Source organism: Seriola aureovittata, chromosome 11 (genome assembly GCF_021018895.1).
Source record: "Seriola aureovittata isolate HTS-2021-v1 ecotype China chromosome 11, ASM2101889v1, whole genome shotgun sequence".
Classification (NCBI taxonomy): domain Eukaryota; kingdom Metazoa; phylum Chordata; class Actinopteri; order Carangiformes; family Carangidae; genus Seriola; species Seriola aureovittata.
This window is the reverse complement of record NC_079374.1, coordinates 25,755,293-25,771,189: the sequence shown is the minus strand read 5'-3', so window position 1 is coordinate 25,771,189 and position 15,897 is coordinate 25,755,293. Positions and strand designations below refer to the sequence as shown.

Below are 15,897 nucleotides of genomic sequence, written 5' to 3'. Positions count from 1 at the left end.
GTAACTGTGACTTTGAGTTGTAAAGTTATATCTTAAATTGACAAAAATGTGTAATTCATGACAATTCAAACAGGATCAAAAGATTAGTTGTCTCTTGCTGTTCACTGCCATACATATTTCTTCCAAAATAAGTTCCCAAGGGATCCACCGTGGGCATGACTTCAGCTCTCTATATTGGGTTCCCACACATTTTTACTAATGAATTTCCACAACATTTCCCTAAATTGTTAACTTCCGAATGAACAATATACGTACTTAGAATCCCATTGACTTTGAACTTATCCAGGACTGTCTTCCCATCTGGCACCTTTCCGTGTTTCCCAAACGCCACAGCATTCCGGTACTCCAATGCTGAGATCAGAATCCCAGTAATCAACTTCTCCCACCTCTTACCGACAGAACAACAGAATAACTTACAGGAAATCAACCATTACATTAGAAAAAACTTGCCCCACTTAAATCCTCTCCCACAGGAACAGTTTTCCACCACGGAGGACAGCATCCACTGGACACCCCACACGGCGGGTCGGATCTTCTCCCACTGGTGCAAACAGTTCAATTTATAATCTGTTTTTATCCCCCACAGAACCCACAGACAGAGGAACCGGGCCCCCAAACACCTGAGACGGAGGGCCTTGACCCCAACATCCTGACACGGGGGCCCGGTATAACAACTGATCTGTCCTGGGGTTCCACAGCTAACAGCCTGGATCTGGCCACCCTGTTCACACCGACACAGGCACAGATCACTCTGCTGGAGAGGGGGCTCACGTTCATCCCCAAACCCATGGAGACTAATAAAAATGAAATTAGAAAAGATTTACACTCATACCACAGAAGAATAAAACTCATTGATTACTTTCAGGGCACATCTGCTACACACTTACCATTCATAACCCCCTCAACCTGGGAACCTGAATGGAACAATCTCCATGGAAGGACCAGATCTCTCATCCACCGGGACAGACAGGTACTGGGGCAACAGTGGGGGGTGGCACCGGACCGCACAGATAACTTAACACACACAGAAAGACAAGCAATAAAAGAATTACAAACAAACACCAACATACACTGAACAAAAATATAAATGCAACACTTTTGTTTTTGCTCCCATTTTTCATGAGATGAACTCAAAGATCTGAAACATTTTCTATATCCACAAAATAACCATTTCTCTCAAATATTGTTCACAAATCTGTCTAAATCTGTGATAGTGAGCACTTCTCCTTTGCAGAGATAATCCATCCCACCTCACAGGTGTGGCATATCAAGATGCTGATTAGACAGCATGATTATTGCACAGGTGTGCCTTAGGCTGGCCACAATAAAAGGCCACTCTAAAATGTTCAGTTTTATCACAGCACAATGCCACAGATGTCGCAAGTTTTGAGGGAGCGTGCAATTGGCATGCTGACAGCAGGAATGTCCACCAGAGCTGTTGCCAGTGAATTGAATGTTGATTTCTCTACCATAAGCCGTCTCCAAAGGCGTTTCAGAGAATTTGGCAGTACATCCAACCGGCCTCACAACCGCAGACAACGTGTAACCACACCAGCCCAGGACCTCCACATCCAGCATGTTCATCATGATAGATGAGAGTTCATCAGCGATCCGTCCCGAGAGTAACCGTCCAAAGGGTCAACAGTTTATGGCTTCCAAAACGCCATAAACCCGCTCTGCCAGATTCATCCGCCAAAAATATCCGATCAGAAGGTCCGACGAGGGAATCTGCCGACGGTCCGGATGTAACCGGCAAGTCGATGAAAACCTTTTTAAACGTTTCTTCGGATTAAAGTATTTTATTTACAGACAAGCGCCCGTGGCGACTATACCTCCTGCGATGCAGTCGCATCTACCCAGCCCATCAGACGGACAAGCACCCGTGGCAAGGAGACCGTTCAGGGGTAGGCTTAGTACATTTTATTTATGGTGCATGATATAAAATACGCGCAACCTAAAATGAGAATCCGAATCATTAAATACTAATGGTACATGACACGCCGAAAACTTTCATCACAGAGGGGATACCGAGGAGAAATTTGATTCATCAGCCCAGAAAAGGGCGAAGAGGACCGACCTACCTACGTTGGAGAAGCTCAAGAACCCACTCCGTCGCTCCTCAGTGTCTGTGTGCGAGCAATCGCAGAGTCATTTTACAGTTGGGTCAGGGTCTTTTGTCTGCTTTCAATGCTTTGTGTGAGAAGTTGTAAAGTAAGGTGTGATATTTCAGCATGGAAAAAGAATTAAACTTGGGTTTTTTTTTACGATCTTTGTCAGTCTGACGTGGTTCCAACCGAATTAGAGAAATATGTAGAGGAATTGAACCGTATTCCACTCGCTTTTGCAGTAGATGATAACATATCCAACATACCTGAAAATTCCCCAGAATCTGATCCTTTTGCGGAAATCCATCAAATCTGCTATACAGAAAATTATTTCCAACCTATACAAGATGCTCTCAGACTAGTTGAACAAATACCGTCACCCACCCCCTCCCACCAGCACGAGTCTGACGCTCAAGCCTTTCGCAGCCGATGCTCACTCGCTCCCTCTCCTCACCGTAAACCCGCTCTGCCGGACTCGTCTGCCAAAAATATCCAATCGGAAGGTCCCGCGAGGGAATCTGCCGACGGTCCGGATGTAACGGGTAAGTCCATGAAAACTTTTTTAAACGTTTCTTCGGATTAGAGTATTTTAACAATTCCTGCGGACATCCCGCTTTTACCGCTTACACATTTAAAATGAAGGCTGGTCTTCCTACGGACTTCCGGAATGTAGGGGCGTGTCTGAGACGCATTTCCGGTAGTGTATTTGGAAGCCAGCGCCACCAGCGGTGTGGTGATGTAATGTCACCTTCAATTTAGCTGCATGGAGTGGAGAATAAATATTGTTTTTTTTATTAATTTCATTTATTATGCCTATGTACCAGGGGTTCAGTCAACTATACCTCCAGAGAGTCCAGAGACTCCTGAGATTCCTGCCACGCAGCCGTATCTACCCGGCCCAACGGACGGACAAGCACCCGTGGCAACTATACCTCCCGAGACTCCTGAGATTCCTGCCACACAGCCGCATCTATCAACCCCGTCGGACGGACAAGCGCCCGTGGCAACTACACCTCCAGAGACTCCTGAGAGCCCTGCCACCCAGCTGCATCCAACCGGCCCATCAGACGGACAAGCGCCCGTGGCAACTACACCTCCAGAGACTCCTGAGATCCCTGCCGCGCAGCCGCATCTACCAGGCCCATCGGACGGACAAACGCCCGTGGCAACGAGACTGATCAAAGGTAGGCTTACTTAGTACATTTTATTTATGGTGCATGATATAAAATACACGTAACCTAAAATGACATAACCCAAATCATTAAATACTAAAGCTAAAAGTACATGACACGCTGAATTAAAACATTTCCTCTCATCGTCTTTCGTCACAGAGGGAATACCGAGGAGAAATTTGATTCGTCCGCCCAGAAGAGGGCGAAGAGGACCTCCCTACCTTCATCGGAGAAACTCAAGAACCCACTCCGTCGATCCACAGTGTCTGTGTGCGAGCAATCGCAGAGTCATTCTACAGTTGGGTCAGGGTCTTTTGTCCGGGTTTCATTGCTTTGTGTGAGAAGTTGTAAAGTAAGGTGTGACATTTCAGCATGGCTAAAGGATTAAACCTGGGCTTTTTTTACGATCTTTGTCAGTCTGACGTGGTTCCAAGCGAATTAAAGAAATATGTAGAGGAATTGAACCGTATTTCACCCGCTTTTGCGGTAGACGATAGCATAGCCAACATACCTGAAAATTCCCCAGAATCTGATCCTTTTGCGGAAATCCAACAAATCTGCAATACAGAAAATTATTTCCAAAATATAGAAGATGCTCTCAGACTAGTCGATCAAATACCGTCATCCAACCCCTCCCAGCAGCACGGGTCTGACCCTCAGGCCTCTTTCACAGCCGATGCGTCGCACGCTCCCTCTCCTCAAACCCCGCCGATAGAGACCGATATTGAACCCATCTCCCCTGCCTCGCACGCCGCTCATATGAGCGTGTGAATCAAACCCCACTCGGCCTCCCGCAAATTCGATGCGGGAGGCCGAGCCGTGTAGAACACTAACCCGCGACCGTTTCGACAATTTATTAATAAGACAAGTTATTAATGTACCATCTCCTAGAAACGTGCCTGATCTTGCTCAATTTTACCAAGATGTCGTCGGGATCCTCAAGGATCTGGCCGACGAAGTGAAATTAAAGGCTAAACATAATGATGTGATACAGTTAGAAATAAAAGGTGAAAACATGCAAAATCATGTTAACGTGACCGTCGACGAAGCCGGTGAAGCTATCCTGCCAGCTTTTGAAGGTTTACTAGAACGCTTAGTGCAATCAAACACAGATATAGCCTCAGACGCTAACCTTGAATTAGTCGTTCAGGTGGTGCGAAACCCCAGAGGGGGTAAGAAACGAAAAGCGCCCAAAACTTTAGACTGTGAAATAATATATTAAAAAAAAGAAACATCTGTACATTGTCAACAATAGGAACGATCATCTTTGCTTCGTCATCAACTTAGCTCATCTCATTGACCCTCAACTCACGGACAGAGAGGCCGAAGAACGAGGAAGAGAGTTGCAACGTCTCGCCAGTCAGTGATCAGACACCAGTGACCTTTAGCGACGTAGGCAAATTAGAAAATATTGTTAATCGTAAAATTGTAGTGTTTTACAGAACCCCTGACAACCGCCCCCTCTCTAAATTTGAAACCGACTTTTCTGATCGGTCTAACCCCGTTTCTATTTTTATTCCAAAACCATTACTACGGAATAAAAAATCTCAAAGCCTTTATAGGGGTCAGGCACATCTCTCACTATTGCTACAGAAGCTATGAAAATCCCCACTCGCATCACTGCAAAGGTTTCTGCTCCGTCTGCAACGACCCCGCCTGCGTTAAACAAAAGTTAGCCCCCGTACTCTGCGGCGACTGTCACAGGACGTGTCGCACGCCCTCTTGTTTTACCAGGCATAAAGAACCTAAACTAGCACCCATACGCCAAACGTACGTCAGCACTTGCAATCTGATAAAAAGATGTTTGGAATGCAAAAAAATTTACCGTGTTGCTATCGGTAATGGTATTGATCGTCATGAGTGTATGAAGCCTAAATGTAAAATCTGCGGTGAGAAATTGCCCGGCGTCGACGATCACCAATGCTACATTCAGAGTGTTGCGCCAGCCACACAACACAGCGAGAAATTGATTTTCTACAATTTTGAAACATTTCTCAATCAGGACGGCAACCACGTACCTTTTCTGGTGTGTACAAAAACACTGAACGGTGTGGAGTGGGCCTCTTACGGTCTACAGTGCGCCAGAGACTTTGTCCTGCACTTCAGAAGACCATTTTACCAGGGAACTAAGTTCATAGCCCACAACGCAAATGGTTTTGACAGCTACTTGGCCCTTAACAGCATGGTAGAGCTGAGTTTAGAACCCTCTCTCATCATGCAAGGAAGTAAAATCCTCAGCTTCACAGATACCGATTATGACTTAAAATTTATCGAGACTCTGTTTTTCCTCACCATGCCTCTCAGCGCTATGCCCAAAGCATTAGGTTTCGGCGATCAAACCAAGGGCTACTTCCCTCACAGGTTCAGCTCCAAGGAGCGCTTAAAGTACAACGGACTCTACCCGCCTGAGCGTGATTATGGCGTAGAAAGCATGACGGCTCAGAGGCGGGAAGAGTTCCGCGGCTGGTACAGTAACGCCAGTCGCAGTGTCTTTAACTTTGAGAGGGAAGCTCGGTACTATTGTAAAAAGGACGTCGATATTCTTGCCGAAGGCTGTGTCCGGTTCAGGAACCAGTTTCTCGCCGACACAGGCTTGGACCCTTTCAGCTGCATTACCATCGCATCGGCCTGCATGAAGGTCTTTCGCACAAATTTCCTGCCTCCTAAAACCCTAGCCATACCCTCACCCGATGACTACAGAAGACAGTGTAAACAATACTCCAACGCCTCCATCCAGTGGTTAGAGTGGGTAGCACGCAGCCAAAACATCTTTATCCAGCATGCCTTAAACAGGGGAGAGAAGCAGATCGGCCCTTACTCTGCAGACGGCTATGCCAAAATCAACGGTGAAAAGTACATTTGGGAGTTTCTGGGGTGCTTTTACCACGGCTGTCCGACGTGTTTTCAACCTCACGAAACCTGTCCTCTGACGGGGGCCCCCCTTCGAGGAGCTTCATGCGGCCGCCGTGGAGAGATTACAGAAGCTAAAGTGTGTTTACAGCGTCTGCACAGTCGTCATGAGAGAACACGACTGGATGGAGATGAAAAAAATCCCACCCCGGGGTGAAAAAGTTTCTCAAGGACTTTGAGGCTCCCAAACCTCTCTCCCCTCATCAAGCTCTTTACGGAGGCAGGACGAGCGCCGTGAGACTGAGGTACACGGCGGGGCCTAATGAAACCGTGCAATACGTGGACGTCACTTCACTGTACCCGTACGTCAACTGTAGCTTTTCTTACCCGCTAGGTCACCCTACCATCATCCACAAAGACTTTGACGAACCTCAAAACTACTTTGGGTTGATCAGGGCCGTCGTCTATCCTCCACGCAGGCTTTTTTTCCCCGTTCTACCTTACAGAACCTCTAGGGGTAAACTGGTTTTCACCCTTTGCCGTACCTGCGCCGAGATCAACAACCAGCAGGGTCCTTGCAGACATGACGAGGAGGCCAGAGCACTGACGGAGGTTTGGGTGACAGTCGAACTTAACAAGGCTCTAGAGCTTGGGTACAGAGTCGCCAAGATCACTGAAATGTGGCACTTTGACAGACGCAGTGACTCCATTTTTGTCAAGTACATGCACACCTTTCTGAAAGGTAGCCCGAGGCCTCCGATCAGCAAAGCAGGGAAAAGTACATCGAGGACTATCGGGTCAATCAGGGCATTCAGCTAGACGCCAACAAAATCGCGGTGAACCCAGCCAAGAGACAGGTGTCTAAGCTGTGTCTCAACAGCTTCTGGGGTAAGTTTGCGCAGAAAACTAATTTGACACAAACCAGCCTCGTCAGCGATTGTGAAGAGTTTTTCCGCTTTCTGTTTTCGGGACAGTATAAAGTTCAGTACTTTACCTTTCTCAATGACAAAACCGCCATCATTCAGTGGAACTACAGCGAGCGTTGCGTTGTGCCCCCAGGCAGAGCCAATAACGTATTCATCGCTGCGTTCCCCACCGCCTACGCCCGCCTCAAGCTGTATAGTTATATGGAACGGTTGGGACAGAACGTTCTCTATACGGACACCGACAGCTTGATCTACGTGGTGAAAGACGGGGAGTCCCCCTTGGAGCTGGGTAATTACCTGGGGGATTTGACGGACGACCTGGGGGGTGATAGCATCCAAGAATTTGCGGCCGCCGGTCCCAAGAGTTACGGGTACCAGACCAGAAACGGTAAGAAAGTAGTGCTGCGTGTCAAGGGTATCACGCAGACCCGGGAAAGCTGCGAGCGGGTCAACTTTGACAGTATCGAGGAACTAGTGGAGGGTTACCTGAAAGACTCGCAAGAGGGTGTGATTGAGACTCCTCAGCGCAACATTAGAAGAGATAAAAAGAGCTTTTCGCTGAAGGATTCAGCATTTCTAAAAAAGTTTAGAGTGGTGTATGACAAAAGACGTCTCTTTAGCGACGGGACAACTTTGCCATTCGGCTATTAGAATTTGAACGAGTAGGAAAGGAGAGGGGGAAAAAAAAAAAAAAAAAAAAAAAAAAGTGTCACACCTCACTGTTACGGAGGAGATTGATTTTGATCCTAGACTCACTGTGCCTTTTTCATGTTTGGTTGTGGGACCCAGTGGTTGTGGGAAAACTTATTTTGTAAAAAATGTACTGGAAAACCTCAATCATGTCATGGATGCTGTACCGGAAAACATTGTGTGGATTTATACTTCATTTCAACCTATGTATGCTGAACTGCAAAAGATGAATAAAAATATTAAATTTGTGGAAGGGCTACCCGATTCTTTTGAAGACTCGAACCTGTTTCCTCCCGACCAGAAGCATCTGATCATTTTGGACGACGTTATTTTTCAAGCCTCCGACCACCCGGAAGTGGTCAGACTTTTCACCCAGTACAGACATCATAGAAAAATGAGCGTTATGATGCTGACCCAGAATGTATTTCACCAAGGCAAACACAGTCGTACCATTAGTCTGAACAGCAATTATCTGGTGATGTTTAAAAACCCTCGGGACAAGTTACAGGTAAATATACTGGCTCATCAAATCTTCCCCTCACAAAAAGCCTTTTTCCTGGAAAGCTTTGAAGACGCCACCAGAGACCCCCACGGTTATTTAATCATCGACCTCACACCCTCCTGCCCAGAACGGTACAGACTGAGGACGGGCATACTTCCTCACCAGTGGCCGACCGTCTACGTTCCCAAAATGAAGCCTGCGTAAAAAAGAAAAAAAAAAAAAAAAAAAAATGTCGGTCCGTATAAAAAGGAACGCTCCCTTACTACAAGCTCTGTACCAGGCCACGCCTCAGTTTCTGAGGCTCCCTTGATTTTCTCAAAGCTCTGTGCGAGATTGCCTTAAATCTCTTGAAAGGGAACATTCCTCTATCTCCTTCTCAATACAAAAGACTAAAGAGGCAGAAGAAAATTATCAGACTGCTGGCGGATAAAAACACCGGTTTAAAACGCAAACAGCTGGCTCTAAAGAAACAGTCGGGCGGCTTTCTTTTACCGCTGCTTTCGGCCGTCGTGCCCATCATCGGTAACCTTCTAGGGGGACTCGCTAGCAGACGATAAAATGTCTGAGGACGACCCAAAAAATGTTTCTCGTCTCACCGCAGCAGCTGAGCCGTCTGACTCGCCCGGAGTCATCCATCAGACAAACGGCAGAAGACGATTTGGATGCGAAAATGAGAGCGATATTAAATGAACCGGGATTGAGTTCGGACGAAAAAGTTAAGAAATACAACGCTCTGCTGCAGAGATATCTCACTCTGATTAAACAAGGCCAGAACGACGAGCCTCGAGTTACTTTGACTCTGCATCGTGACCGTTCGAGCGATGGCGCGACAGCCGTTCAGGCTGAGCCTGAGCAGCGCGAGGTCCGAGGCGTTTCCCAACCCGACTGGGAGGACTTGGATGAAACGGGCTACGATGTGGTCAAAAGCCTTCCCCAGCGCAATTGCAAAAACGCAGAGTACATCATGAAGAAATTATTCAAAGGCGACGGTGGTTGGTCTTCGACGGGGGAGTTGGTTTATAAGGGCGAGGTCGTGAAAGGGTCTCATATGATCGATTTATTTAAAAACCTTTCACTCTCTTATTTAAAAAAAAAAAAAAAAAAAACAACCATACCCCACCCCCTACAGGATGGATGACTTTCAGATGACAGACATTTACATTGTCAGAGTCTTTGGTCCATTCTTTTACAATTTGTTCAAAGGTTTCTGACAAACCGGATAAGCTTAAACACGCGGTGCGGAGTACAATTACTTCCCATGGTATATATACAGACTGGGAGCGCACTTTGTTTAGAATGTTTTTCAGTTGTTGGGTTTCTGCAGTCGTTGCAAAATCGTCAGTGACTCTGTGTTGAAATTCTGTTTTTAATAACCCGGTCCAGAAGCTCGGTTAACGGACCATTTGGTCCTCTACGTAGGTCGTTAATTTTCTCCAGTAATTGCCCATTTTGTAAAAACAGAGCTAATGACCTTTCCAGTAGTTGGTTACCGATCGAAGTTGTCCAATTTTCACCACGTCCTCTCCGACCAGATTTTCGTACATTTCATGGATGGCCTCGTTGATCCACTTCACCGATTTCAACTCATGTAAAAGAGTCTCTGCCACACATTTAACTTTGTCGTCTTGAGCTCGGATGTTGCGAAGGATGAGCAGACGTTGCTCTGTGCCTGTCATCAGTGTATGCAACAAGAATTTTGAATAAGGTCAGGTTGCCTGCAGAGTACCACAAGGTGCAATGGTTGTAGTCTGTTGTCATGGATAGGTCAATTCACAACTGGCTTAGAAGAGCCTCGATATAGAGGTAAAGGTCACTTCAAGATTTGAGGTTAGTCTGTATAAATAGATTAACACACCCCTCCTCCCTTAGTTGCTCCAGCAGCATTTGCATTAGTGTAATCAGGTGGAAAAGCTTCATTAAGAGGGAAGATAATATCTGGTTTAACACGTTTCATTGACCAATCATATCCAGCTTGTTGTATAGAATCGAGTAGAATCAGTAATGCTTTAGTAGATAGTGATCCGATGTTCAGGAAACCAAATTTGAGGCCGGAGTTGTCAGTAGAAGGCTGAGCAGTAAAGCTGGTAGATGAGGTATACCTCCTGAGCCATAGCCAACCATAAAGGTGAACTGGTATCCTTTGATAACATAATTTTGAATTCATGAGTTCATTTAATATGTTTTTCATCCCAGTCTCACAAATCTGAAGTTACTTTTGAAGATTTGGACAGTTTTTATGGCCTCCATCAATTAACAAACTGTTTACAGAGAAGAGCAACATTTCAGACCTTCCTCAGGACAAACAGCACACAACTGACTCACTTCTCTTTATAGTCCAACTCACCTGTCACAGGTGTGGTTCCCAATTAGCAATTAGCAAGTGAGGCACCTGAAGCGCTTCCTGTTTCTTCCATATATGGTCACTACAGAGCTCTTAGAAAGAAGAAATCGAAAATTGTTTCTTTGAACACTGTCTTTTGATTTGCATTTATAAATAAAACACAAGTCCTGATGATGAACTTGATTTATGCACTAAAAGGAGAAAGATAAATAAAATACAGCAGAAGCTCAAATCAACAACAAAAATAAAAGCAGAGGTCAAGGAGAGGTAGATAAAGAAATTGAAACTACAAAAACCCCATCAGATAAGAAGAGACTTTCAAGATGATTCTGACTTTTACATTTTGGGGGTCTGTGCTGAAAAAGCCTGGTCATCCTTGATAACATTTACTTTTCAAGAAACAATTCACACCATAAATTTCATGACCTCAGAGAAGTCAATTTGTGGATCTGAAACACTGCTCAAATTAAGACTGAGTTCGTCTGTCACCTACCGTGTTAGTTCACAAACTTCCTCAGTTACTATAATATACAATATGGTTGGTTTGGTTTTATTCCATCATAAGAAGCTAACACTTCCACACCCTTGTCTGAACACACACAACACAGAGACAAAAACCCACAGGTAACAAAAATAAAATATGATTCCACAGAGCAAACAGAGGCTATAGAATGGAGACTATTCAACTAAATGAAATTACATAAAAAACTAAACTGTAAAAGCCATGAAAGACAAACTAGTGATGTTTTTAAATAAATGTTTAGGTGATTCAGGTAAGCACACAGACTAGACTCTCTTTATTTTGTCATATTTATCCAAAAATGACATTGATATGAGTGAAAGCTTCATCTCAGGTGTTTTCTTTAGCAGTAACTTGTAGAACTTGTTGTTTCTATGTTTTTGTTTTAATACATGATATGGATTTATAGTGTGTGTTTTCTAACTCTGTTTGACAGTGAGGTGGATCACGAGATGGCTCCGATTACTTCAAAGTGAAGGCAGGTGGAGCTACAGGTGACACAGATGACAGCCTGATTACTGAGGGATGTGATCATCCAATAGGAAACTTTGTATGTGTTTAGCAAGTCTGTATATAAAGTGGTTTGTGGCATCACTTCAGTTTGAGCTGATGTAGGTGTAATGCGGGACTTTAGTTTAGGTTCATGTTGGGTGACTAAAGGAGACACTATAGAGTCATGTTTCTGTGTCATCTTCCTCTTTCACTTTGTTCAAAGTTTCAAACACAAATCTTTAGTTGCTGCTTCATTGATTCACTGAACAAACAAAGAACAAGCGTCTGAGTTCAACATGCTGCTGAGCAGCTGAGTTCTAGGCATTTTCTCCAGTGGGGAGAAACTTAAAATGATTTACAACTAGAGCTGTTTTTTTTTTTTTTTTTTTTTTTTAAATCACCTCACTTTGGAAGCTACTGATTATCATACTGAGTTGCATCAAATTAAAACACCTGTTCCAGATTGGCCCAATCACTCAGCTCAACCCTTGAGTTTTTTATTTTAATATGGTGCATGTGACTTCTGCATTATTTGAATTCGGTTGAATAAAATTAGTTGAATAAAATTCCTGCACTTTTTTGATGTCACTTTTTTTAAAGCCCTGTATCAGACCACTCTTATAACCTGACATGCTTGAACAGTGAAATGTATCCGAGTCAAGATTCATCTTCAGAAAAAGATGAGTTAACATCAATGGGACACAAACTGATTCTGACAATCTACTGGTGTCAGGGGCCATAATGGAAGCATATACTGATAACTGTCACTTACTGTGCAAAAAGTGGAAGGTTCCTTTCACATCTGCATCGAGGTCATATACATTTTTATTATTTATTTTTTTTTAATTAAAAGGTGCTTTTTAAAGCTGTGAGTTCAGCCAGTGACGGGCCAGAGTTTGAATTTAAACTAACCTCTACCCATCAGTGAGGTTGGCAGGCTCTGACTTTATCCTCAACAGCTGCAGACCTGTTCCTCATGTGCTTCTGTTGTTCAGAGTACATGCTTGGCTTGTTTTGAAACACGACATGAGATCCCAACACTCCTTGTTCTGCTTAGAGTTGGCAGGCAGACTTTGAACAAGTTTTCTTTAGCAACAGCAGCTACGACACACTTAATCTTTTCGACACGCACTCACGTCACTGTCTGTGTGTTGGTGTGGAGGAGTCTGCTGTGGGACATGCATTTCATTTTTGTTTTTCATAGTCAATATGAGAACATATTGTGACATCTCATTACAAGTTTTATAATCCATCTGCCATCACTGTAGACAACAAAAATTCTATACACAACCTCAAATGAACACCCGACAGACAATAAACATGAGAAAGAAATAACCAATTAATCATTTTTAATTAATCAAAAGCGTTGAGGTGAATGTGAGGGATCCCTTCAGTCTGGGCGCTCTCTGGCTGCTGGCTTCAGTTACATCTGTTCTCAAAAGCACAAACACAGACATTGCCTTTCTCATGCTAATTCTTGGATAATGCAATCAAGTACAAATGTATTGACACCATCCATATAACTGTCCCGATTCACACACTCGATGTGCTACATGTTGGCCAAATTCTTACAGTGATGGTTAACACTTAATTCATGAACGGAATTTGTGGAGGCATGAACAATGTCCACTGGCTGCAGGGCACTGAAGTCTCTACTGGGTGTCATGGAGCTTCTACAGGTGCACTGCCCTCTGCTCTGCCGCCCTTTTCAGCCAAGGCTTTTGCGGTACAGCTTCCTCTCTTGACACTGCTGCATCCATGCAAGCATACTGCAAATAGAAAACAATGAACATCACAATCATAAAATGACGGAAACGAGAACTGATTTCAAAATGCATACATACTGTTGGGTCCGGTAGGAGCACGTTTGGTTATTAACTAAGAATCCTTAATAAATCATTGAAGTATAACGTTAATTAATTATTAATCAGTATTATTATGTTAATTAATAATGCGGGGCACCACCCGGAAACCGGGAACAATAACCAAATCAGTTTGTAGTCTCATAACCTTAATAGTTTACTCCAAGTAATGGGTCTCTGGGTCAGGGACCGTGAGTATTAAATGAAGGATTAAGTTCGAGCTCAGACCACAGGATGGGAAGAATAGTTATTCAGTCCACAGAGCGTGTGTACGGCCGTGAAGCGGTATGCCCATTGTCTGATCGGTTATGGGACTGATCAACTCACTCCACACCCGTGGTGGCACATGCAGCAGTCCCGTAATGGGACACAGTTTATCAGGAGCGTTGACTACTGGCACGCCTCACACAACAGTCCCACCACTCTCAACTATATCAGGTCACGGACACGGCGGTCCGTACTGTAACAAACAGTACACTTCGAACACAACAAATCAAAGTTAAACTAACATCCACAGCTAAGTTATTACACGATTACTACAGTCTCTGCCCAGACATAAACCTCTTACTTGGATCGCCTCCAAGCGATGGGGTGTGTATCAGTCCGTCGGTGGAATCCAACACGGTTGTTCCGATGTGGTCCTGACGGTGCCGTCCTCGTTCGTGAGGGTTGCGGCGGCCGATTTCTCGTTGGCAGTGAAGAAAACCAGCGATGTCGACTTAATAAGAGGGTAACGAACGTTGAGTTGTCCGCGCCTCCGTGAAGAATTTACTCCTTCCTTCTGCAGGTAAGAGAGATCGTGATCTGCGTCGGCAGAGGTCTCTTGTCGGATCCGTGCGTGATGTTCCGTTAAACACCACAAAAAAATAAAGTAACAAAAAAAGTCTCAGCTCGTCCAGCGAGGAGAGAATCTTCAAACTCCGCAAGGAAAACGTGCACAGGGTTGTTACCTCCTTTAGTAGACTGGTTCACAGGGAGAGAGCGGGCTACCTCTGCTACAGCTACGATGGAAAGGCGATGGTCAGTATGTGTGTCTGACCTTTATAGATGCGGTGACGTCACGGCGGAGTCGCTGGGGTCCCCTGCATCTCCGCCAATGGGAAGCGTGAGTTTGGGACTCCCCCAGAGTTCACACTCAGGTGTGAACTGCAAGGCCTGCTGGGAGATGGAGTCTGTGAGGGGCCGTTTTTGGCGCCCTTTCCTTTGTTCTAGCCTGAGGCTAGAACTTAGGCTCTGAGGTCAGGCTTCTGGGGTTACATGTAGGCCGGAGCAGGCCTGCTCTAGGTCGACCACATGTTCAGGCCCAACATTCCCCCCTTCGGTCTGATGTTTGGTAGGACAATGTTCAGAGCAACCCAAGGGCCGTTAATCCATTGTGGGATATGACCTGTGGGTCACATAGTCCATGTCCTTGGAACAAAGATGGTTAACTGTTGTGGTAGGTGAGAGTCAATACAGTTTAACAGTTGCAGAGGTTCGGCGTCTGGGCAGTTATAACACTGAGGTATAATCTGGGCCGATTGTTTATCTACGCTAACTACAAAAGAGAAAAAGGATAGTGTCTAACTTAGCTTGCAGTTTCCCAATGTATTTATACATAATATGTGCTGTGACTGCCGTGATGACCCAACCACTAAGGAGGAGCCCTAGGACAATCCAGTTAGTGGGGTGTTCTTGATAGGGTGTCGCCTTGGTAATGGAGTAGGTGGTGGTGAGTCCAGATGGCTTGATGCTGAACTTTACCAATTTGGTACCTTCAGCCAACAGTTGCTGTTGGAGGGTATAACCAATAGTCAAATTGTGCCCTTTAAAGGCATCCATGATCTCGATCTCTGACTCGTGTCTTTCGGGGTTGAGATGATGGAGGACGATGTCACCAAAATGCACAGTGGCTCCCTGCGGGACTGTCAAGAACATTGTCTGGTTGAGTAAGGTCACTTTAGTGGCTGTGTCATGGCGGTCATATGTCATTAAGGCTTCATTAGCCGGTGTGCTAACAAGCCATCGACTCCCTGCTCACTCCACCTTGGTTTCCGTGTCCTCGTCTTTAACCGAGAGTCCTCCCTGACACTTTTGTTCAGGTGATTCGGTTCTCAGACCGCAGAGGTAATTCGTAACGTCTCACATGAACAGATTACCGGGACACACCCAGTGGATGTCCTTGTTCGGGTGCAGAGGTTGAGGTTGGGGCTAAGGTAGAGCGAGGGGTCATCGCTGTGATATGCGAGAGTTGGAGTCTTGAGGTGGACATGTGTGTTGTCTTGCCAAAATCCGATGTCTAGCACAGATTTCAGCCTATATACGTTCCGTTCTTCTATCACTGGGAGGTTGAGGAGGAATCCTATCTCTAGGCTCCTGGGTTTGACGTGAATGGGTATCGCGCTGCCAAGACTATGAGCCAGATGGGCTTGTAACGCTTGTACTCTGGTGGTTGCGG

The 15,897-nt window shown here is 45.2% G+C and overlaps 1 protein-coding gene across 1 annotated transcript; it reads left to right on the top strand.

Moving 5' to 3' along the window:
* The first annotated feature begins 1,375 nt into the window (after window positions 1-1,375).
* Window positions 1,376-4,010, top strand: LOC130177829 (uncharacterized). The gene is made up of 2 exons (XM_056389799.1): window positions 1,376-3,289; window positions 3,437-4,010. The coding sequence occupies exons 1-2, from the start codon at window positions 2,869-2,871 to the stop codon at window positions 3,616-3,618; spliced, it is 603 nt and encodes a 200-aa protein (XP_056245774.1). The 5' UTR covers window positions 1,376-2,868; the 3' UTR covers window positions 3,619-4,010.
* Window positions 4,011-15,897: the final 11,887 nt, after the last annotated feature.

Bases quoted from the DNA above. Each gene is read 5' to 3' on its own strand.
- LOC130177829 (XM_056389799.1), top strand. From the start codon at position 2,869: ATGGAGTGGAGAATAAATATTGTTTTTTTTATTAATTTCATTTATTAT. The intron at 3,290-3,436 runs GTAGGCTTACTT...CTTTCGTCACAG, and splicing joins GGCAACGAGACTGATCAAAG to AGGGAATACCGAGGAGAAAT.